The sequence below is a fragment of the Tauraco erythrolophus genome, chromosome 19, assembly GCF_009769465.1.
Source record: "Tauraco erythrolophus isolate bTauEry1 chromosome 19, bTauEry1.pri, whole genome shotgun sequence".
NCBI classification, from domain to species: domain Eukaryota; kingdom Metazoa; phylum Chordata; class Aves; order Musophagiformes; family Musophagidae; genus Tauraco; species Tauraco erythrolophus.
In genome coordinates, this window is record NC_141483.1 from 1,992,006 (window position 1) to 2,014,573 (window position 22,568).

Below are 22,568 nucleotides of genomic sequence, written 5' to 3' on the forward strand. Positions count from 1 at the left end.
TGCAGTAAATCCTCCTTCCTCCCTCTCTTCCAGGACGGGATCTGCAGTGAGGCGCAGGGAGCTGCTGCGGCGCAGCCTGGGAGCTCCTGCTGTTCGCTGGGGAGCCATCGGCCTCGGGGGGAAAACGGGCTCTGAATAAATCCCAGGTAACTGTCGTGTGTGACACGAGGCTGCCCGGGAAGCCCTCGGCAGGGCTGGGGTGACACGGTGACAGACTGGCCCCCTCGGGAACAGCATCGGGACTGCACTGCAATACCCAAAGTGAGTCCCAAACCAGTGCAAACAGTTTCTCTGTTACTGCCCACCAAACTGGCGCTGGCTCCGTGCTCTGCCCAGTGGGCTCAGCCCCCAGATTTTATCCAGATTTTCTTTTTATCCCTGTTGGAGATCCCTATCCAGCTTGGACAGGGAACAGAGGATGCAGTTTCTCTGGCCACATCTCCTGTGCTCGCAGGGGATTGCTGCATTTGGCTTTCAAGATGCTCATTTACATTATAAAACCATTTGCAAGCTCTTTTTTTTTTTTCCTTTTTTTTTTTTTTTTAACTTGGCTTTGCTCTCCGGGCTCCTGCCCCTCCAAACCAGCAAGGCCACTGCGGGCTTTCAAGGACGATCCTCTGGTTTCTTTGCTGTTGAATAAAAGAATTGGTGAAAGAGCAGTAAAACAAATCCCTGCTGACCTTTGAGAAGGGCTATCCACTGCCTCCGGGTCGGGCTTCCTCAGCCTGCCCGGCCGTAAATCTGCCCAAAACTGCTTGAATTATATAATACAGCCCCAAGTGCTGGGCGGGAACCTCACACCCTTTGAATTTAAAGCAACACTGCTGGAGCAGGGATGGTTTCTGGAAGGAGGCTCCTTTTGATCTCGCTGGAGTGCTTGGTCGGGCGCTGGCAGACTCGTGCCGCTCTCGGCTGCGCTGTCCCTTCGCTCCGGCGTTGCTCTGAGCCTCAGGTTTCGCTCGGTTCCTCTTCCCAGCCCAGAGCTGTTCCCTGCCTAGGTGTGAGGGAGGGCTGGGGGTGAATTTTCCCTTGAAAAGTGTTTCTTGGATGGGGAGGCACAAACCCCGGGGAAGTTCGGTGAGCCCTTGGTGCGGGGACGAGGGCTGCCCAGCCTCGCGTGGGATGGGGTGAGCAAAGCGGCTGCTGGTGAGGGAAGTGAGTCGAGGCTGGAGCCTGAGCAGGGTTGAACACTGGCGTCTTCAGCGACTGCTTTCCTCCTCCTCCTCCTCCTCCACATCCTCGTTATCGAACCAGCTGATTCCCCACTCCTCGGCAGAGCCCGCGGTGCGCTGGCGTGGCTGCGAGGTGCTCGCCCTCCCCTGGGGAATGGGCTCCTCCAGCAGCCCGGGAGTTGAGGGCTTCTCTGGCTGCTTCATCTCCTTGTGGCTCTTCCCATGAGATCCCAAGCTCTTTCCTTCTCCTGGCTTTTCCTTCCTGGAGCTCTCCGTAGCGACCTCAGCAAGGAAACTAGCAACCCTCAGGCTTTCTGGTCTGCTTCTCCTCCCAGGGAAGTGCCGCTAGCTGGAGACCACCATGACGGACTCGAAGTACTTCACCACCACGAAGAAAGGTAAGAGAGGGAGCAGGAGGGTCACACAATTTTTCCTCAAATAATCAGGCTTTTCTTGCAGCTGTATAAGCCAGACAGGGAGGGCTGTCCCTGAGGTGGGAAGCTGATGGAGGTGCCAGCTCTCGTGGGAATGCCCTGAGCCCACGTGGAATGCTGTGACTGACACCTCGCTCCGACGCAGCCGGGGGCAGCTCCTGGGCTGCACCTCGTCACCAGCCCCCTGAACCCAGACAAGGCTGTTGGGTTATTGGCTTTAGCAGCTCAGGAGCAGCTGCAGGACATGGTCCCCTGCCCTGAGCTCCCCTGGACTGGGACAGAAGCACTCGAGGTGTTTGACTTAAGTGCTTTCCAAACCAAGGAATTAATGTGGAGGAAAGCCACATGTGGCATCTTCCTCTTCAATCTGCCTGCCTGGGAGTGAGTAAAGAGCTCAGGGTGGGAGGCAATGCCCTTTGGCTCGGTGTCCAGAGCCGACGGGTTGCCCCCAGCAAGGCGCTGGGCTGGGGGCTTGCTGCCACGTGCAGAGCGGGATTTGGGAGCCACCATCTCCTGCACGGGCTTGAGCAGTTCCCAAAATCTGCCTGCGCTCACTGCCACGGGTACCGGTCGTCATCCGGGCTGCGGTGGGCTCTGCAGGTAGGGGAGGGCCTCCTAAGAGCTGTGTGTGGAGCTGGGGCTTCACTGTGTGCTGTGATAACCGCCCCACAGCCAAAAATACCGGCCGAATAAACCCCGTGTCCTGGGCTGCTCGTGCTCATCACTCCTGCAGCATCTCCTGTCCCTAAAGCCTTCTGGGGCTGGAGAAGCTGCAGGGATGCACCAACACTCTCGTCTCCATTTCCATGGATGAGAGCTGAGCCCCCAGAGTGACCCTGACCCTCAGCGAGACATTTGGGACATTAAATCCCCCTCTCCAGCTCCCGGCACCCCTGAGCAGCCGGGATGGCACAGGAGCCCTGTGATGGGAGCTGTGCTTGCTCTCCCCTGGGAGCAGCACCCAGCGGGTGGGTGCCCCATCCCCTAACCCCTGAGCTGCCCCTTTTCTCCTTCCTCCAGGGGAGATATTTGAGCTGAAAGCCGAACTGAACAGCGACAAGAAGGAGAAGAAGAAGGAGGCTGTGAAGAAGGTGATAGCGTCCATGACTGTCGGCAAAGACGTCAGGTGCGTGGCAGTGCTTTGCCTGGGACAGGCCGTGCCAGGAGGGTGCCTAAACGGCTGGTGGGCTCCTGCTTTTCCCTCGTTGCCTCCAAAGGGTTTTCGGGTGAGGACCGAGCGAGCTCCCGGCTGCAGCTATACCTCCTGCTACAGGAGGGAAATGTTTGTGTAAGCGTGGCCGTCTGGCAGGCAGGGACTTGCCTGGCTTTGGTGATAATCTGGCTAAAAGAGGATTGGTCTGGCTGCCAGATAAGTTTGTTGGGATTATTGCTGCTTCCTTCAGGTGTTACTAAAAACAAGCAGAAACCCCCTCTGAGCCTTTATGGCAGAGGGTCGGTATCTCTGCCCCGGTGGCGATAAGCCTTTTGCAGCCACTCCTATCCCAAAGGTCAGGGTTTTTTTCCCCCTCTGTGTATTTTAGGCTGCAAGAAAGTAGTTTGCTAAGCTCCCCCTCCCTGGGAGGTGCCAGGAAAGCCAGGTTTAGCCTGGGCTGAGAGCAGCCGAGGTGGGTTCTGCCAGCAGCAGGAGCTCTGCAAGGGAGCTGGCAATGTGCAATTCCCGGGATCCAGGGGGGCCCGGGTTTGATCCTTTTAGCCCGTGGCTGGGTTTGCGGTGGCGGAGAGGCTTCCAGGAGCCAAGGGACATCTGTCAGGGTGTGATAGCTCCCCTCTGATCTTGATTGCCTCTCCTAAGGTGGTTCAATAATCTAATTGGGCTGTCTGTATCTTTAATAGTCTTTATCGTCTGTGGTGAAGCAGCGTCTCGGGCATCCCGCATCTTCGGGGTGTTTAGTACTGGCTGGGGCCAGGTTTGGGAAGGGGAAGCCCCCAGCTCCGTGCAGGCAGCTTGGCAGCTCCCCTCCATCCTAGCAGAGCATCATTCTGCTGCAGGGCTCACCCTGGGGAGCGGGGCTGTTCCTCACACCCAGTCCGGGCCATTTGCTTCTCTAACGTGATGTTTTTCATGTAGGACGTGGGGTGAACGCTCACAAGTTTGCAGCAGGACAGGTTTAACATCTGCAAAAGCAGAGGATGGTTTTGGTAGGGCTAGGTGATGTTGCACCTTCTCCCAGGGTAGTGGGCACGTACTGGAGCTGGGATATAGCAGAGCCATGTGGGAGAGCTCAGTTTTGGTCTGTAAGAGGCTGTTTTGAGCTGCTGTTGGTACCGATCCCTAAAGAAAAACCTACTGAGGGTGGCAGATTTAGCCACATCTGCTGCAGGGCGGGCTCAGGTCGTGGGAGAGCCTGGGGTCTTCTGGCTTCAGGAACAGGTTGAGCTATGGCAAGGGGATGAGCGTGGACCTGGGAAGCGTGGGGTCACATAGGCAGCGGCGTCTCCTTCCCCCGGCTCAGCAGCGTGGCCGGATCCTGCCTTCACAGAGGTGCTTTGCATTTCAGCGCTCTCTTCCCCGACGTGGTGAACTGCATGCAGACAGACAACCTGGAGCTGAAGAAGCTGGTCTACCTCTACCTGATGAACTACGCCAAGAGCCAGCCAGATATGGCCATCATGGCAGTCAACACCTTCGTGAAGGTGAGAGGAGAGGCCCGCGTGCCCGAGAGCCACGCGCCGCAGCGAGTGGGCTCAGCCCACCATGTGCATCCCCGCTTTCATGCGAGACCACCGTGCTGAGCTGCTGTGTACCCCGCTCCAAAGAAGGAAGCATGGGCAGGTTTCCAAAGCCTCTCCCTTCAGGAGGAGCTGGAGCTCCCCTAGCTCTAGATAACTGAGCAAATTTGTCCAGTAATGCAGAAGAAAAACATTTTCTTGGCAGCTGTACTGTGCCACTTGCTCTGTCGGTGGCAGCTTTGGTTGTGGGCAGCTCCCGTGATCGAACTGCTGTCATGTGAGCTTTCACACTAAAGTTCCCTGCAGCTGAGAAAGCCCTCGTGATCTTCCAGTTGGAGTTGGGAACTGAGGAGCATGTTTGTCAGGAGCCGAGATACTGGCAAAGCACTTTGTGAAAAGGCCTGGTGGGCATTAGAGGGAGTTTTGGCTTTTTAGGAAGGAAAAAAAACCCCCACAATAAACCCAACAGATGCGTTTCCCAGGTGAGGTGGCCGTTCTGCAGGGTGGCAGCAGGCTTCAGGCACGTGGTGTAAGTGACGAAGATGTCAGGTTCCTGGAGGTGTGTTTGGAGTGAGAACTGATGGTGTTAAAACTTTGTGGGTGCCAGATTGCAGAACAAGAGATCAAACCTCTGTCTTGGGTGACTTGTTCTCGAGAGCCGAGTGTTAAAACCTCTAGACTTCAGGTACCCAAACGGGAATGAAGGTCCCGAAGCCACCACTGTGATTGAAGGAGAAGTGGCCCTGGAAATCTAACCTCCCTCTCTCATCCCCGCAGGACTGCGAGGACCCAAACCCTCTGATCCGGGCTCTGGCTGTGCGGACCATGGGCTGCATCCGCGTGGACAAGATCACAGAGTATCTCTGTGAGCCCCTGCGGAAGTGCCTGAAGGACGAGGACCCTTACGTGCGCAAGACGGCAGCCGTCTGCGTGGCAAAGCTCCACGACATCAACGCCCAGCTGGTGGAGGACCAGGGCTTCCTGGACACCCTTAAAGACCTCATCTCAGACTCCAACCCCATGGTGATTGATTTTTGCCTTCTCCTGTCCTCTCTTCTCTTCATCCAAATGGCAATAAATGCTCTCCCTTCATCGTCCCTTCATCTTCCCATGCTGACTCCCTTCCTCCCGTGATCCCCTTCATTCTCTTTTTCTCTCTCCCCTGGCTAACAGGCCACTTTTGGGGACAGCTCTTTGAGGGCTGCAGGCTGCATTCCTTGTCCTGTAACCCTGTCTCCCAGATGGAAGGTTTCTCCAACTCCTTGGCAGTGCGTTACTAGTCTGTTCCCAGTGGGGACGAGGCTGCCCTGGCCAGCTCGGAGCAGAAGGGAGCTGATGCTTGGCTCTGATGCCACACAGCTGATGGTTTTTGCCTCTGGTGAGGGTTTCCTAGCAGCTGGGCTTTGGCCAGCATTAGTCTCCCTGCCTTTCCCCAGGCGTGAGAAACTGTAAAACCTGCTTTCCCCAGGGTTTCTCTTCCCTCAGCCTTTGCCACTCTTCAGATCTTGCCGCAGGCGTAGCGGCGAGCCCGGGAGCTGCCGCGGAAAGTGATGGGGCTCTGCCGGAGCCGCCCGGGGAAGGGGAGCGGGCACGTGCTCCTCTGCGCTGGGCACGAGGCCAAGGCTGACTCCTGCTGAACACCACGTGCAAATCGTTGGAGATGTGGCGTGGGTGGTGGGACCGTGCTGGTGGTGATTGCTCATCTCCCGAGGATCAGCTGGTGGGGAGCGAGAAGCTGGTGCCCAGGTGTTGCTGGGATGCCAATACCGAGGACACAGCTCAGCCGCTTGCACCAGCTTTCCCCCAGGCTGTTGAGCCACCTTTGGTGTCACCTAACACGTGCCCTGTCCCCTCTGGCAGGTAGTGGCCAATGCAGTAGCGGCTCTCTCGGAAATAGCGGAGTCTCACCCGAGCAGTAACCTCCTGGACCTCAACCCCCAGTCCATCAACAAGCTGCTCACAGCCTTGAACGAGTGCACCGAGTGGGGCCAGATCTTCATCCTGGACTGCCTGGCAAACTACATGCCCAAGGATGACCGGGAAGCCCAGAGGTGAGGGAGGCTCTGGGTGCTGCAGGGCACCACAGACCAGCAGGAGTGGGGTTGGAAAGAGGGAGGGGGACAGGCAGGTGTTGACTGAAGAGCCTGACACTGCCTGTTCTCCTCTAAGATGCATCTTTATCCTCCTGTCCCTTACAATCCTGCTGCGGGAGGTGGGACAGTGGGCATCTGCTGGCCTCCGTGCCTTGGGCACAGCCATCTGGAGACTGCTGTGGTCCTGTAGCAAGCCCTGTCCCCGTGCTGGCACAGGGATTGTTCATCTTGAGCCGCTTCAAAACGTGGCCTTACCATGCAGCAAGGGACGACAGGCATTAGGGAGCTCTGGAAGGGGGTCACTGCAACAGGGTTTTGCGGGGGCTGGGAAATAACCTTCATCAGGGCATTTAAGAGCCAGTTCAGCATCTCTTGGAAAGGTCTGAAGTGCTGCTCAGCACCTTGCTCTTCTTCGTCGCTGCCAGCAGCAATGTTTAAGCAGAAAGATGAGCTGTGATCATTGTCTTTCCCTTCTACTTCCCCCTCACCCCCCGACACCTCCAGCATTTGCGAGCGGGTGACGCCCCGGCTGTCCCACGCCAACTCGGCGGTGGTGCTCTCGGCGGTGAAGGTGCTGATGAAGTTCATGGAGATGCTGTCGAAGGACCTGGATTATTACGGCACGCTGCTAAAGAAGCTGGCCCCACCGCTGGTCACCCTGCTCTCCGCAGAGCCCGAGCTGCAGTACGTGGCTCTGCGCAACATCAACCTCATCGTGCAGAAAAGGTGGGTGTCCCAGTGCAGCAGGAGGGACAACCTGACTTAAGCTTCTCCTCTTCCCTACGGGTGGTGCTTCCCAATTCTTCAAACCCTCTGACTGCAGCGGTGTTGGGGCTTTGCTGATGCAACCTGTCGTATGGGTTTTTTTTCTTCTCTGTTATTTAAAATCCAAGAGCTGAGCACAGAGGCAGGTGAGGCAACGAGCAGGGAGCTAAGCTGGGATCTCCAGGAGGGGTTTGTTTTTAATTTATTGTGTATCTGGGAGAGCAAAGGATGGAAAGGCCAAAAGCTGAGACTTTGGTTTAGTCATTAAATGTCCAGTGAGGAATTTTTCTGATATCAGCTTGGTTTTATGCAGTCGTCCTCTTTGAACAAGTGCCGAGAGTCCTTTTGTCCCTTTGCTGATCTAAAATTGCTGGTGGGCAGGAGGTGTCCGAGGCCCCACGCATGTGCCCCGAGCAGAACTGGCCAGCTGGAGAGCCACGCTCCGCAGTGACAGCCCCAGTCAGATGACTTGTCCTACCAGTTAACGCCATGGTTGTCTATTAAAAATAGCAGCAATTTCTGGGAGAAGTGGAAAGCAATTAGTGTCCCTGGGAGCGGGAGTGTGGAAGGCAGGTTGACTCCTTGGAGCTGGACCTGGCCTATCTGTTTCCCAGCTTAGAGAGAGGATGAACTGGTGAGAAAGGTCCAGCCTAGCCCTGGGGTCTGGGTTTGCATCCCTGCTCCCCCCAAGACCTCCCTTCCAACCTTGGCACGATGAACGTCCCCTGTTGCCTTGCGTCTGGTCTTTGTTTGCGGCAAGGTTGTGCTCTGTCCCCTGTGTGCCAGCGAAGGGGAGCCAAGGGACAGAGTCCGGGGGGGGTGATCACGGCGTCTTGGATTTCTTGGCATTGAACAGGCCCCCAAAACCTTGTGCTTGTGGCTGAGGAGCCTCATCCTCCTGGCCCAGAGCTGCTCGCTCTCCAGCTCTGGGTTTCCCCAGCTTATGTCCTTGGTGTCCTCAAACCTTCGGCATCTTGCTCCAGCCTTGGATGAGGAGTGATGATTCATGGCTAAGGAAGTAATGGATTTGCATGGATTCGGCCATTAGCTGGCTGCAGGGTCAGGGGAATGAATCCCTGTCCAGCTCCTGACCAGCATGCAGCTTTCTGGGGAGGACCACTCCCTTTCTGCACTCCTTTGCCTGCTGGTTGCTGCCTGGATCGGAGCCTGGAGGTGGAAGCATGCTCAGATCTTGGTGCTGCCACTAGAGAAATCGTCTGATAGCAGTATCGAGCATCCAGAAAGCTCTGGAGAAAACCATGGCTTCTGGAAGATTTTTGATGTCTCTCTTTGTGGTCAAAGTGAAGGAGCATGTGTCTCCCTTAATCGCTGCCTCTCGTTGTCCTCCAGGCCCGAGATCCTGAAACATGAGATGAAGGTGTTCTTTGTGAAGTACAATGATCCCATCTACGTCAAACTGGAGAAGTTGGACATCATGATCCGCCTGGCTTCTCAGGCCAACATCGCTCAGGTCAGGGTCTGCCAGACTCTGCTGGGTGGGCACCGAGGGGGACATGCAGGGGGCTGCAGCCCCACGGGGAGGGATTCACCCGAGAAATCCTAGACCCAGCTTTGCAGGATGGGGATGGGAGCAGCTGTACCACCCAGTCTGCTTCTGCTGGGTCACTGCCCTGCTTTTCTGGTGGCTTTTCTTGCAGCCAGACTCTCACTGTCTTGTCCCCTTCCGGCAGGTGCTGGCAGAGCTGAAGGAATACGCCACGGAGGTGGACGTGGATTTCGTAAGGAAGGCGGTTCGAGCCATTGGCCGCTGTGCCATCAAGGTGGAGGTGAGGGCTGGGTCGCTTCGGGTCCCGATGGCAGCCGTGGCTGCACAAGGCATCGCTCTCCAGCACGTGTAGGATGATCTGGAGGGCATCCTGCCCCGACAAGCTAGAGCCTTTGTGAGCCTGGGGATGAGCCACAGTTGTTCCACGGGGCACGTGCGAGGTGTGAGGAGGGTGTTTCATCCCCTTACCCGTTGCCAACGGAGCTGCTTCAGGATCCCTGCCTGCCTCGTGCTGCGCTGCAGAGCGAGCTGCCTGCAGCTGTGCCCGGTGTGTTAATGCAGCAGATGATACGGGAGGCTGGAGAGAGCTGACGCCTTAGTGAGGGCCGGGAGGCTTTGCTTCCCCTTGGGGGTGATTTGGAGGAGGAGAGGATTAAAAACCTCGCTGAGATGGTGGCTCTGCGTGGCTCGGGTACGGGCAGGCTCACAGGCGAGGTCGGGCAGCTTTCAGCCAGCCGATGCCGCTCCGGGTTTACCGCAGAGCATCCTCAATCCCACGAGACAAACAGCATGGAGCTGGCTCAGGCTTAGCCTCTCCGGCGGGGATTTATTACCACGGCATTAGCTCTCGTTTCCCGTCTCTGTTACCGCTGAGCCGTGTGGCTGTGCAGCTCCAAACTAAGGCACGGTGCTGCCGCCCCGGCAAGCCGAGGTCCGGGCTTGCTGCTGCGCTCCTGCACCCAACGGCCTGAAACACATCCCATGGGAGCAGGGAGCAAGCGGCATCGGGGGAGAGGAGGCTCTGGGAGCGTGCAAGGGGGATGAGAGGAGGAGCCAGACCTGGACTTAAAGGGTCAGGAAGGGGAGACTGAACTTGTGCATCCCCTCTTCCAGTCTGGGTTGGGTTTGGGGGAGGTATGGAGGGGGTAAGGCGGCAAGGAGGGGATGTGGGAGGAGCAGTGGAGGCTTTGGATGGGGATGTAAGAGCATCGCCACTGACTGAGCGAGTCCCTCCGACAGCAATCGGCCGAGCGCTGTGTCAGCACCCTGCTCGACCTCATCCAGACCAAAGTCAACTACGTGGTGCAGGAGGCCATCGTCGTCATCAAGGACATCTTCCGCAAGTACCCCAACAAGTGCGTGGTGGCTGCCCGTGAGCCCTGGGGCCTCGGGCGGATGCTCCTGGTCCTAGACGGGCTCTTTCTGCCCCTCTGTGCTTGAGGGGGCCCTGCAAGGACCCAGGTGTGGGTGGGGGATGGGCTGCTGCACCCTCCTGGTGGGATGTGGTTGGTGTGAAGTCACTTGGAACCTCCCTGCAGTGAAGGTGGCTTTGGGTTTTTTGCTGCTTGAGGTTGCGATCACCGGTCAGTGCTGCCCCAAGAGTTAATCTGGGGGCAGGAAAGCCATCCCCAGCCCCAGGGACATCCCCAGCCCCACGGTGGCAGTCCCAGATCTGGGGACCCAAATGGACTGGAGCTGTGAGAGACTTTGAGGCTCCTCATGTCAGCGTAAACAGTCTCTGGCTCTTAATTCAGCACTTCTGATGCTGGAGCGAGGGCGGCAGGAGGAGAGGGGAGTGTTCCGGCTGAGCTGGGATGAACAGGCGACTGCCTGATCAGGAAGTCATTACTAATAGTGGTAATAAATACTAATGAACTGAATTAGTAATGGACCAATGTGCCCGAATAGCCAGCGACTCAGGGCTGCTGCAGAGAGGACAGGGACCAGATGAGCAGGGCTGAGAAGTTAATTCAGCAGCGGGGCTGGTGAGCACAGGAACATGCGCTGGGGCCAGAGAGGGATCGGCGCGGGCAGTGTCACGCCATGGCTCTGGGGAGAGGGGACAGCCCCAGACAGTCGGCAGGGGCTCTTGCCGGTGCCCTTGGCAATGTCCTGGTTCTGCTGAGGGTGATGGGATGTGGTGTGGAGTTAGAGCGGAGCTGGGAGTTGGGTTTCTTGCTTTTGGTGAACACGCGTCCTCTCCTCGGGAAGGTACGAGAGCGTGATTGCCACCCTCTGCGAGAACCTCGACTCCCTGGATGAGCCCGAGGCCCGGGCTGCCATGATCTGGATCGTGGGAGAGTACGCCGAGCGGATCGACAACGCCGACGAGCTGCTGGAGAGCTTCCTGGAGGGCTTCCACGATGAGAGCACCCAGGTGCGGTGGGACGGGGGGACAGCCCCCCATGCAATACTGGGGTCTGGCTGCCAGCAGGACCAGCTGGTTGAGGGGTGACACTGACAAAGCTTGGGCTAGTCAGAGCGTAACGAAGCACTTTGCTTTAGCAGGGTTGTGAAGGTGTTTTTCTTGCGGGTGGTCAGGGCAGTGGTGTCCCACAGCAGCTTTGGGTGTGGAATGTGGCCCATGAAATGCCACCATGGTGGTGTCCCAAGCACCTTCTTTCCTAAATAGTTGGGAAGGACCAACTGGTCATTCCTCTGTGCCAGGGCAGGAGGAGTTGGAAAATGGAATCAGACAGCTGAAATGAGCAGAGGGACATGTTTTCCCCTTCTGCTGGGGCAGCTGAGGCCAGTAGTTTTGCCTGTGGAAATTTTTGGGGAGTTTCCATCTATGGAAACTTCCTGCAACCTCTTATGCAAAACACAATGGAACTAAGTCATGGTGAACAGCGGAAAGTCTCTAAATGCAAAACAGCAAAGTCATCAATCCTGACCACCCTGTCTTGGGTCAAAAGGGACTGTCGGAGCAGAATCGCTGCTGCTTATCCTCGGAAAAGCCAGAGGATGCTCTGGCCTTCGCCCTTGTGAGACTGTGTAACCCAGTCCCAAGATCTTGCCCAGTGACCTCTGTGTCAGCCTGTGGCTCTGACGGGCTGAGGGTGTGGGAATCGGCTTGAACCTGGCTGGGAGCCACGCAGGGTGCCCTGGCACTTGTCACCGCGTGTTTGGTCCCTTAAAAGGCAGGTTGGGGTTATGTCCCAGCAGCACATAAGGGAAAAATTCACGTCTTCTTGCACAACAGTGGTGTGAGCTGCCTGTCTGTCTCTCCCTCGACCCGATTGTCTGCCCGCAGGTTCAGCTGCAGCTGCTGACGGCCATCGTGAAGCTGTTTCTGAAGAAGCCCACTGAGACGCAGGAGCTGGTGCAGCAGGTGCTGAGCCTGGCCACGCAGGTGGGTAACGGCTTGGTAACACAGTGCCTGTGATAGGAGGCAGATGATTCTGGAAAAGCTGATAGTCAAAGTCCTGGAGAGCGCGGACACCGTCCCCCATAGCACAGGAGGCATCTCGTGCTGTTTCCCTGCCAAGGCTGGTGTGGCAGAGCAGTGTGGCCTCTGTACGGCGGAGGTGTGACATAAATAGCTTTAATTTTTATCCCGGTGATCCCTCTAATACTACAGCAAGACTCAGATGGGGCCAAGACGCCCCGAGTTGCTCTGTAGTAGCTGAAGCTTCGCCTGCCTGACGGCTTCGGCACTAACCCCCGTGCTTCCCGAAGGACTCCGACAACCCCGACCTGCGGGACCGTGGCTACATCTACTGGCGCCTGCTCTCCACCGACCCCGTGGCCGCCAAGGAGGTGGTGCTGGCGGAGAAACCCCTCATCTCCGAGGAGACGGATCTGATCGAGCCGACGCTCCTGGACGAGCTGATCTGCTACATCGGGACGCTGGCCTCCGTCTATCACAAACCTCCCAGCGCCTTCGTGGAGGGGAGCAGGGGGGTCGTGCACAAGAGCTTGCCCCCGCGAACGGGCTCGTGAGTATCTCTGCCCTCCCCGGGGTGACTCCCCGCCCTGTGCTGGGACTTCCAGGGCTGAATCCGTGTGATGGGCAGGTCGGATGCTGACCCAAGCGGCTGTGGGGCTGACACAGAGCTGGCTGTGTCCGTTGTGCTCGGAGCTGAGCTGAGGCTCCCCCTTTCCCAAGGGGAGGTTCCCCTGTAGGAGCAGGGCTGTATGGATTCAATACTGTCCTTCCAAGGCTGAAGGGGTGATCTCAGACCTAAGTAGAAGTTGATCTCCATGAGAATGCGTTGAAGCGCTGGGAGTCGTGCTGGGACAGGGTGTCTCTTTGAACGCTCGCTGCAAAGCCCGGCTGGGTGAGCTTGTCTCCAGCGGGACCTTGTTGGCTCAACTGGAGCTGCTCAGCATCATTTGTCTTTCCCTTGCTGTTCCCTCTAGGAGCGAGAGCGCCGAGAGCCCTGACACAGCCCCCTCGGGGGTGCAGGCGGCAGAGCAGCCGGCCGTCATCCCCACACAGGGCGACCTGCTGGGTGACCTGCTGAACTTGGACCTGGGCCCGCCCGTGAGCGGGCCTCCCATTGCCACCTCCTCCGTGCAGATGGGTGCCGTGGACCTCCTTGGGGGCGGCTTGGACAGCCTGGTATGTCGCATCCCCACATGCTCCTTCCCTGATGCCTGGCTGTGCTGGCAGCATCATGCTGGGTTTGGTGCTGGGTCCTGTCTGGAGCTCCTGGGGATGGTACGGGCTTGTCTGCCTGGAGACATCTGGGCTAGTCCTTTCCTTCTACAGCTGGTGAAGACAGAGGGATACAGCACCCTAATTGATCTTGTCCTCATCGGATGACAGGACTAGGGCAGGAGTTCAGGAGTTTAGTGCTCCTTGTGCCTTTTCTCTCAGTACACGAGGTCTGGGTAGATGCTCCCACTGTCTGTGCTGTGCTTCAGGGGTAACTGATCTTCCTGGGTCCCCCTCTGAACCCCACAGCTGTATGAAATGGGGATGTGCCTCCAGCTGCTGCAGGGCTGGGCTGAGATGTGCCCACTCCCAGCCTGTGAGGTGCTTTAACGGGAATCTCCTGCGCCAGGAGATCCGGATGTGACAGCTTGTCCTCCTGGGAATGCAAACTGAGAAACGATTTGGCTGCAGGGTGAGGAGGGATGGAAACCTCTGCCTGGTTGGGACCACCTGCCCCACAGGTGCTGGTGATGGTCCAGGCTCCCTGCAGGAGAAGAGTAAAAGCCAGGAGAGATCCCCAAGGGGAGGCAGCATGGCTGTCCCTTCACCTGCTGCCTCTCCTGCTCCATAATCCCCCAGGTGCTGCTCTGGCTCTTTGCTGGACTTGCAGGGTTTGGTAACGGGCTGGCACCAAATGTGGGGATGAGAGACCCCGGTCGTGCTCTGTCCCCTGGCTCCAGGGCAGCCATGGATGGACAGATGGATGTGTTGGCAGTGCAGCAGGACTAACCTCTCTTCCCTCCTCCCCTTCTCTTGTCTCTGTTGTTTTTGTCTCTTCTCTCCTGGCTTGTCTCTGCATGTGGCTGGCTCTTCTCTCCGCCTTGCCTGCTTCTGCTTGGAGATGGGGGACGAGTCGGAAGGGGTATGGATCAGCCCTTTTCTTAGCCCTCTCGACCATGCGTAGCCCCAGCACCCGTGCCCACCCCTGGCTTCCCCTGCTCCCCCCGTGCAGCCTCAGCCCTCTGTTTCGGCGTCCCAGTGACACCTTGCTTCCCTCTGGGCACAACCAGTCACCTAAACAGCTCTGGGACCACTGGAGCATCCCTACCGACTCTGGGCCCTTGCTAGCTCGAACCGATGCTTCTGGAAAGTGCCCTCGATGAGACGTTTTGCGAGACCCCTGTGCCCTTGGCGCGCTGACCCCTGCCCCTGCTGATGCTCCTTTCTTCTCTTGCAGCTGCGAAGTGATGTGGGAGGCAGCCCTGCCGTGAGTGTGCCCTCTTGCCTGAACCCCTCTCGCCCTCTGCATCCTTCTCCTCCTCTCCCCCACCCTGTTGTTCCCCCCGTAACCCACTCCCTTGTCCCCCACAGATGGGTGGCGGCGGGGGCAGTTTCGCACCAGCGCCCAGTGCTGCGATGCCCGCGAACCTGGGGGCACCCCTCGGCAGCGGCCTGGGAGATCTCTTCGACCTCACCGGTGGGGTGGGGACCCTGTCGGGATCCTATGTGGCACCCAAAACGGTGAGTGGGACAGCCGAGCTGCTGGCGAAGCTCAGGGCTGCAGCATTGAGCGGGGCAGAGCCTGCCCCCGTGCCCGCTCTGTGCTGCAGGGTCTCCCCAGGAGGAGGTGGAAGATGAACCGCCTCTTCCCAGTGTGGTAGAAAGATGGGTGAGGGTGGGGGTCTGCAGCTGGAGAGGACACTATAGCGCTTGTCTGGGCACAGGGATGTGGGGCAGAGGCAGTCTGCGTGGTCCTCTGGGTGGCATGGAGCCCTGAGCGGAGGAGAGAGCAGGGATGTGTCAGGTCACATCTCTGCCAGCCCTGGGCTTGGGGCTGAGCTGTTTCCCGGTGTGCAGGGTGAGGTTTGGAGGATTCTGCGGCAACATTGTCCCGCAGCCCAGGCTGGGGTGAGGGCCTGTGCCGACTGCGTGCGTAGCCATGAAATGCCTCTGGTTTACAAACACCCTGCACGGTTCTGCCAGGCTGGAGAGCACCGAAGGGTTCGCTTTGGGTGAAACCCCAAGGGTTTCTTGTCTCCTTAACCCAGGTCTGGCTCCCTGCCATGAAAGCCAAGGGGCTGGAGATCTCCGGCACCTTCAGCAGGCAGGTGGGCTCCATCTCCATGGACCTCGTGCTAACGAACAAAGCCCTGCAGGTCATGTCCGACTTCGCCATCCAGTTCAACCGCAACAGGTGAGATCCCTCCTGGGCTGCGTCAGCAGCGACCAGCGAAGCTGCTGCGTGACGCCTCCGAGCTCAGCCCTGGTGTAGTTGCCTGTGGAAAGGGGTGGGAGGAAGGGGCTGTGAAAGGGCTGCAGGGCTTGGGAACAGCCTCACATGATGACCTTCTCTCTCTGATGGCTGTGGTGGTGATGATCATCAAACCAAAGCCTCTAAGAAGTTGACTGAAGAGGCAGTTCCTCTGGGGTCTGACCACCATCCTGTTAATTGTCCTCCTGGTGAACCGATGCTTCCTTCTCCCTCAGAGGGTCACAACAAGGGATAGCCCTGAGGGAATGGTGTGGGAATGCTAAAAACGGGTGTGAGTCTGTGTGGGAGGAAGGGAGGAAGCTTTGGGGCTACCTGCAGGGCTACCCTGCAGCATGGAGCGGGCACTGGGGTGGGCTCTGCCCCAGGGTGGGCAGGGCTGGAGCCAGCCTGGTCCTGGACTTTGCAGGGGCAGCAAGATGAGCTGGGGTGTTCCTGGGGTCTGGGTGGAGGAAGGCAGGGAGTCCTGAGGTCAGCCCGGAGCGGGCGGGCAGTGCCCTCTGCCATCAGCTGCTGCTCACTGCCCTGACCTCCTGCTCTCCTCATGTCCGTCCAGCTTCGGCCTGGCCCCAGCAGCTCCTCTCCAGGTCCATGCGCCTCTCGCCCCCAACCAGTCCGTGGAGATCTCCCTTCCGCTGAACACCGTCGGCTCTGTCATGAAGATGGACCCTCTGAACAATCTCCAGGTGGGGAACGCCTGGGGGTCTCCTGGGCAGGGGATGCCCCAGGGTGGGTTTGCTCCCTCGGACAGGAGCCAGAAGGAGATGTGACGGCAGGAACCGTCTCTGCTGTCAGAGCTTGGTCTGACTCCGATTTGACATCCAGCTCCAAGCAGGCTGTGTCCTGCACGGAGGAGGATCCTTGCTGACAGGAGCAGAGCCGAGCCTCGGCTGAGCAGCTGCTCACCGTGTGCCAGCACAGGGGGAGATGGTGGAGCTGCAGTTCCCAAGAGGGAGCTGGGAGAGAAGGCTAAGGGAGTGCAGCCCTGGCAGCTCCCCCATTTCCCCTATATGCTGGGTACGCTGGCACTCCTGAGAGCGTGCCACCATGCGGGGCATGGATGCTGGCCTCTCCGGCTCCTTCAGGCAGCTGCCAGTCTCTCATTTCTGATGCCTGCTGGAGTGGCACAGTTCGAGAGGGTTCGGTGGTGTATGACGGGATGGGATGTTCGCTTTGGGAACCGCTCACCCGCTGTAGGTCAGAGGAGGTGTTGATGTCCCCATGTCCTTCCCGTCCCCAGGTCGCGGTGAAAAACAACATTGACGTCTTCTACTTCAGCACCCTGTACCCGCTGCACATCCTCTTCGTGGAGGACGGGAAGATGGGTGAGTTGGAGCGTGGGTGGCTGTGGCTCTTGCAAGGTCTGCTCCTCCCACGGGTCCTTAGGTGCCATCCCAGCCCCTGAAATCCTCCTGTCCACATTCCCTGGGGACAGAGCAGGAAATCAGCTGCCCCTGGCAGTCTGAAGCAGACAGGGACACTGCTGTGCCAGCATGACCACACTGTGGCTGCCTGAGGAGATGGCCTGAGCCACCTTCTAACTCCACGCTGCCAGGGAGAGCTCTCGCTTCACTCGCTGCTTATTTTGCCTTCCCTGGCACCCACCAGCCTCCTCCCCGAGGCACCATAGCTTGCTAACCCCAAAAAGCTTTCCTCTGACTTGATGAGGCTGGTTTTGGGAAGCTGCTGGAGGGGCTGGCAGCATGGCAGGCTGAGATCCCTTCAGCCACCAGTGACGTGGCAGCGTGGCCCCTGAGTTGTACCACTTTTGGGGAGCGGCCCATCTTGTAGCTCCATCACTGGGTTGGTTTCCTTCCTCGCTGCAGAGCGGCAGATGTTCCTGGCCACTTGGAAGGACATTCCCAATGAGAACGAGGCCCAGTTCCAGATCAAAGACTGTTCTCTCAACGCAGGTGGGTCCAAACCCTTTGGAAGGACCTGGCTCAGCTCACGGCTGGCCGCTGGTGACCAGCTCATCCCAGTTATCCCAGCTCAGGCTGCGGGGAGACAGGAGCTCCATCCCCCCTGTGCCCACCCCGTATCTCCAGGAAGGAACTCCTGCTTTGCTTGCCGTTGGCTAGTTGTCAAAATTTGGCTGTTTTGGAGATGTTCTGCCTGGTGGGGATGTCCCTGCTGCTGGGGACAGTTTCTGTGCCCACCCTGGGATTGGTCTCAGAGCAGAGAAGCCGATCTGGATCCTGCAGCCCGGACACTGCCCAGCCTCGCAGCAGTGTGTCCCGGCCAGCCCACAGATGGGGCAGTGGCCCCGTGCTCATGGGCAGAGCAGGCAGCTGTGGGCAGAACTGGGTTCCTAGGCCTCCTCGCTCCCTCGGATCCTGCTCCGGGAGATGTGGTGCCAAGTGGGATGTGCAAACCCCAGGTGGGGACAGCCAAGTCCTTTCAGTCCCACTGGCAGCAGTGGGCTGACCTTTGCGGAACAAAGCGGGACGGCTCCGCTTCTGAATTGAGCTCTGGGCTGTTGCCTGCTCGCTCCGGGGAGGACCTGGGAGGTGGGTTGAATAGAGCCTTTCTCCTCGCTGTGCGGGGACAGCGGGTTTTGGATGTGCTGCATCATGGGCTGGGGAGAGGGAGAGGGAGGAAGAGATGAAGCAGGAGCAGCAGCTCTCTCCTCCCGCACAGATGCCGTTAGCAGCAAGCTCCAGGGCAGCAACATCTTCACCATAGCCAAGAGGAACGTGGAGGGCCAAGACATGCTCTACCAGTCCCTGAAGCTCACCAACGGTATCTGGGTGCTGGCAGAGCTCAGGATCCAGCCCAGCAATCCCAGCTTCACGGTACGCCCCTTCCCCTGCCTGCCTCCGAAACAGCCCCGGGGCAGCTCCGAGCTGAGGCTGCTGCCCACCCTGCCTTCCCTGCCCTCTGCTCGGAGCTTGAGTCCGGCTGGGTGATCTTTTGGCACATCTGCGGCGGTGGGACCCCCTCCCTCAGCTGCTTTTGGTGCCAGCTCCCTCCCCTGTGCCAGTCCCAGCGTCCCTCTGGCCTGTGCTGGCTGGCTGGGCTCTGCAGCAACCCTCACTCTCCGCCGAGCTGCCCTCCTGGCACCGTGGTGGCAGCTAAAGGACACGGAGAGGTCCCAGCCCACCCACACATGTCCGTTAAAATAAAAACCCCCAACCCCTTCTTGGGGCATCCTTAGCTCTGCCCGTGTGCTGGGGCAGTCCAAGTGCAGCTGCAAAGAGCCTCGGAGCAGAGGTCTGTCCTCGGGTCGGGCATGAGCCATCCCGATGTCCTGCTTTCCCCGGCCCGGCCCCTTCCCCACCTTCCTCGCAGCCTTTTTTTCTTTGGGTTGGGATGAGCCGTGTCGCCTTGACTCACCTCTCTGTATCTCCGTACCCGCTGCCTGCCCGCTCTCGCCGGCCTGCCCGCTCTTGCAGGATTTGGAGGTTAGCAGACTGGTTTTTACCCTGGCTTTGGGCTGTGTCTGGCTGCTGCCTGGTTATTTCTCCCCTGAGGTTTTGACCTGCCTGCTGGCTGCCCCACCAGCCCTGCCTGTCTCTTGGCACCTCTCCCTCCCAGCGGGGCTGGTGCCGAGAGCGGAGCTTCATCAGAGGTGAACGCTTTGGAGGGTCACGGTGTTCCCACCACCCTCCTGGGTTCACTTGGGATGGGGATAACTGCAGATCCTTATCCTGGAGGGTTCCCTGCTTGGCACCGCTGCGCTGAGCTCTCCTTGCTTGCCTGCGGGTTGAGGGACAAATGGAGTTCAGAATTGTCTAATGTTTAATCTTTGAGCAAATAACCCAAAGGGGCTCGTACCGCTTAGGAGAGGACGGTGTCATAGCGGGGGGAACCGCTCACCGTCAGGTCAGACCCCAAGAGACGGAGTGCGTGCGTGCCCCTGCCTGCCCCCCTGCCCTCCCTGCCTGCGCCGCATGTGGATCTCTCCGCTCCTCATCCAGGCGGGGGGAGCACCGGCAGCCCCAGGGAGGGTGTTTTTAGGGGGCTCGGTGCCTTTTAATATCTTCTTTTTATCCAGGCGAAATAAGGAGCCGGGGGTCACCCTGTGCCCCGTGGAGGGGGGATGCTGGAGCATGCAGGGCTTTGTGCTTTGGGGCTGGTGGCTCACTGGTGTGGGCAAGGTGCCATGACCCCCTCTCCTCCTCTCTCCCTGCAGTTGTCCCTGAAATGCCGAGCGCCGGAGGTGTCCCAGTACATTTACCAAGCCTACGAAACCATCCTGAAGAACTAAGGTGCTACCGCAGCCCGTCCTCCTCCTCTCCTCCCTTTCCTGCCCGAGGAAGCGGGGCAGGACCCGTGTGCATGTCTCCTCTCCTTCCTGCCAAGGAACCAGCTCCTGGGAATCTCCCTCCAGCCCTGAGGCCCCGAAAATGGAGCCAGCGCTCCCACCTCCCGTTGGGCTGGGGTGGGTGGAGGAGGGCAGGGGTGTCCCTGCCAGTCCCTGCGTCCCTGTAGAAATCTGTGTGTGAGTAATGCGGTGTCCTCCTTGCTGGTGTTGCCCCATCAAGAGCCCTGTTTCACTCTCTGGGTCCCTCCAACTGCTTTTTCTACTGAGCCTGCTGCACTTGGGGGGCTTCTCTCCTCCTCCCCCATGTGCCCCCCACGTCCCCGCTGGCTCTGGGTCTCGTGTCTGCCCGTGGTGGTGCCTGGTGAAGGGTTCAGCACTCCTCGTCCCTGGGAATAGCACCCCGGGGCTCGCTCTGAGCCTCTTTGGTGCCGCTTGGCACCCAAAGTGCTCCATGTCCCTCCGGAGCCCTGGCTCCCTCCTTCCCCTGCGGCAGCTCCTGGCTGTCCCCGCTTTTGTCCCCTGGTCCAGGAGAGCCATGGGTGAGCCCCCAGCCCTTTGGAGAGGGTCTTTTTCCCCGTGGGAGCTGTTTCCAAAGGTCCCAGAGGGCTTGAGGATCTCAAGCCTGTACAAATCAGAGCCTGTACTTAGAAATGTGGTTAAAAAATAAAAAAAAGGGCTTATCCAGCCCCCACAGCGGGACTGGGAGGGCTCCGAGCATCAACTCGCGTGACCCTCGCCCCCTCTCTGCCCCTCAACTGGGGCAGCCGTCCCCCTCCCCAACCCGATGGCTCCTTGCTGTCACCCGTGGGTGCTGGAGAGAAGGTGCTGCCTTCCCCCATGGTGACAGTACTTGTTTTCCCCCCCTCTTCCCCCCGAAATAAAGCCATGGGTCACCCCTAACTCGAAGTGCTCGGTGCAGGAAATATCTAATATATAAAATATAAATATATTGTATGTTCACTTGGTTTAAGCGAACGTTGAATAAAGGTGACATCTGCCCCTGGAGCTGCTGTTGGAGCCGGGGGGGTACCCCAATCTCATTTCCCGAGCCATGGCCTGGTGCTCCCTAGGGAAGCAGGATGCTGTGAGCTTCCTCTCAGCAGTGCCCTGCCCTCCCCGGGAGGAGATAAGCCCTCTCCAGGGCTGGTGGCTGTGGCCTCTGGCTCTGCAAAGCCTGAAGCAGCAAACTCTGCGGTGCTGGGCACGGGGCCAGGGGAAACGGGGCCGAGTGGGTTGTGGGGACAGGATGGTCCCAGGGAAGGTCAAGTGACAGCTCTTGGCCCTGTGCTCTGCTCCTGGCACGTGAAGCTTAGTGCTGGGGGGATGCAGAGCCCTGTCCCTGTCTGTGAGTCCCTCCTGGGGCTGAGTCAGGTCCCTGGGAAGTGCAGCCGGTGCCCTGGCACCGGTGCCAGGCACCCTGCTGGGCCCTGGCACTGCTCCAAGACACCCTATTGGGCACCAGCCCTGTTCCCAGGGAAGATGTGAGGCAGGCACCTGGGGACCACAGTGGATACCCTGCTTTGGGAACCCCTAAGTCACAGCTGGATGGCTGCTACCAGCAGGTCTAAACCCCATGGCGACCCACAACCCACCCAGCCCTCGCCCACCTTGGGCAGCGGCAGAGCAGGGCCATGGTCCTGGGGTGGGCAGCTCTTGGGTGAGGACTCTTGGCTGTGGGGTGCTTTTGCTCCAGACTTTGGAGGCATGGAGGGGTCCTGAAACCAGCCGAAGAGTCCCCATGGCTGCAGTGGGATGTGGAACACCAGGGCTGACCCTACCCCAGCTCTTTCCTCCACCACCGAGACCCCCAGCCCTCCTCCCTTGGGCTTGGGGGGGGGGGGTGTCTCACATCCCTCCCATTCACCACTGGCTGCCCCTCAGCAGGCCCCAACACCCTCCTGCCCCGCCACCGCCGAGGGTCTCACACCCCCAAGACAGATGACTGGACATGGTGGGTTCAGCTCTGTTGGTCTTTACTGGCTCGGGGGAACGCGCGGGGCCAGAGGGGTGAGGGCTGCAGCGGCCTGGGCAGGGGGCTCCATGCACAGCCCCATCCCACCTTAGGGACGTCACCACAGGCTACGGACACTGCTGTGGCCGGCCAGGGGCTGGAGAGGAACAAGCCCTGCCCCAAAACACAGGTTGTGACAACAAGCTGCATGTCCCCGAGTCATTTCAGATATGGAGAGAAAAGGTAGAGGAGAAAGAGAAGAGGAAAGAGACAACGAGAAAAGAAGACAAGAGAAGGCCAAGAAGAGGTGAAGAAGGACATGGAGAAGATGCCAAGAAGAGGTGCAGGACAAGGAGAGGAGAAAAATGACATGAAAAGAAGATTTGAAGAGGAGGAGGCAGCCAAGAAGCAAGGATCACAAAAACAGACGCTTGAGGAAAGAAGGCAAGAGGAGAGTCAAAGATTAGACGAGCTGGTTCTTTTCCAGCCCTATTCCCAGGCGGGTGGGATGCAGTGCTCTGCTCCGGCCACCACCACTGTGACCACACTGTGGCCACCCCCCACCATGGAGCTGCTCCCCATGGGGACCAGTGCATGTCCAGGGCCCTTTGCACCTGGCTGAGGCTGGGGGCTCCTTGCAGAACCCAACCCCAACAGTCATCAAGTGAAGGAGTCCCGGCTCCGTGGCCACCCTGGCTCCATGGCCGTTGCCTGGCTGGGGCCTCTCCATGTGGGTGCCATCACTCGCAGCAGCTCCATGATGTCCCGGGAGGGTGCTGGGGGCTTCTCTCCACCCCGCCTGCCACCGAGCTGTGCCTC

General features: G+C 58.9%; 1 protein-coding gene and 1 non-coding gene across 2 annotated transcripts; both read left to right on the plus strand.

The window, feature by feature from the left end:
- Positions 1 to 125: 125 nt before the first annotated feature.
- AP1B1 (adaptor related protein complex 1 subunit beta 1) lies at positions 126 to 20,043 on the plus strand. Its single transcript, XM_086623806.1, has 23 exons — positions 126 to 146; positions 1,508 to 1,570; positions 2,627 to 2,732; positions 4,126 to 4,261; positions 5,075 to 5,320; positions 6,158 to 6,348; positions 6,895 to 7,116; positions 8,506 to 8,626; positions 8,847 to 8,942; positions 9,902 to 10,017; positions 10,874 to 11,039; positions 11,916 to 12,014; positions 12,341 to 12,600; positions 13,025 to 13,226; positions 14,164 to 14,184; positions 14,500 to 14,529; positions 14,634 to 14,783; positions 15,311 to 15,456; positions 16,088 to 16,217; positions 16,772 to 16,856; positions 17,358 to 17,444; positions 18,172 to 18,326; positions 19,667 to 20,043. The coding sequence occupies exons 2-23, from the start codon at positions 1,534 to 1,536 to the stop codon at positions 19,739 to 19,741; spliced, it is 2,877 nt and encodes a 958-aa protein (XP_086479932.1). The 5' UTR covers positions 126 to 146; positions 1,508 to 1,533; the 3' UTR covers positions 19,742 to 20,043.
- LOC147527406 (small nucleolar RNA SNORD125) lies at positions 15,584 to 15,687 on the plus strand. The gene has a single exon (XR_015222729.1). It is a non-coding gene; the product is annotated as a small nucleolar RNA SNORD125 (small nucleolar RNA).
- Positions 20,044 to 22,568: the final 2,525 nt, after the last annotated feature.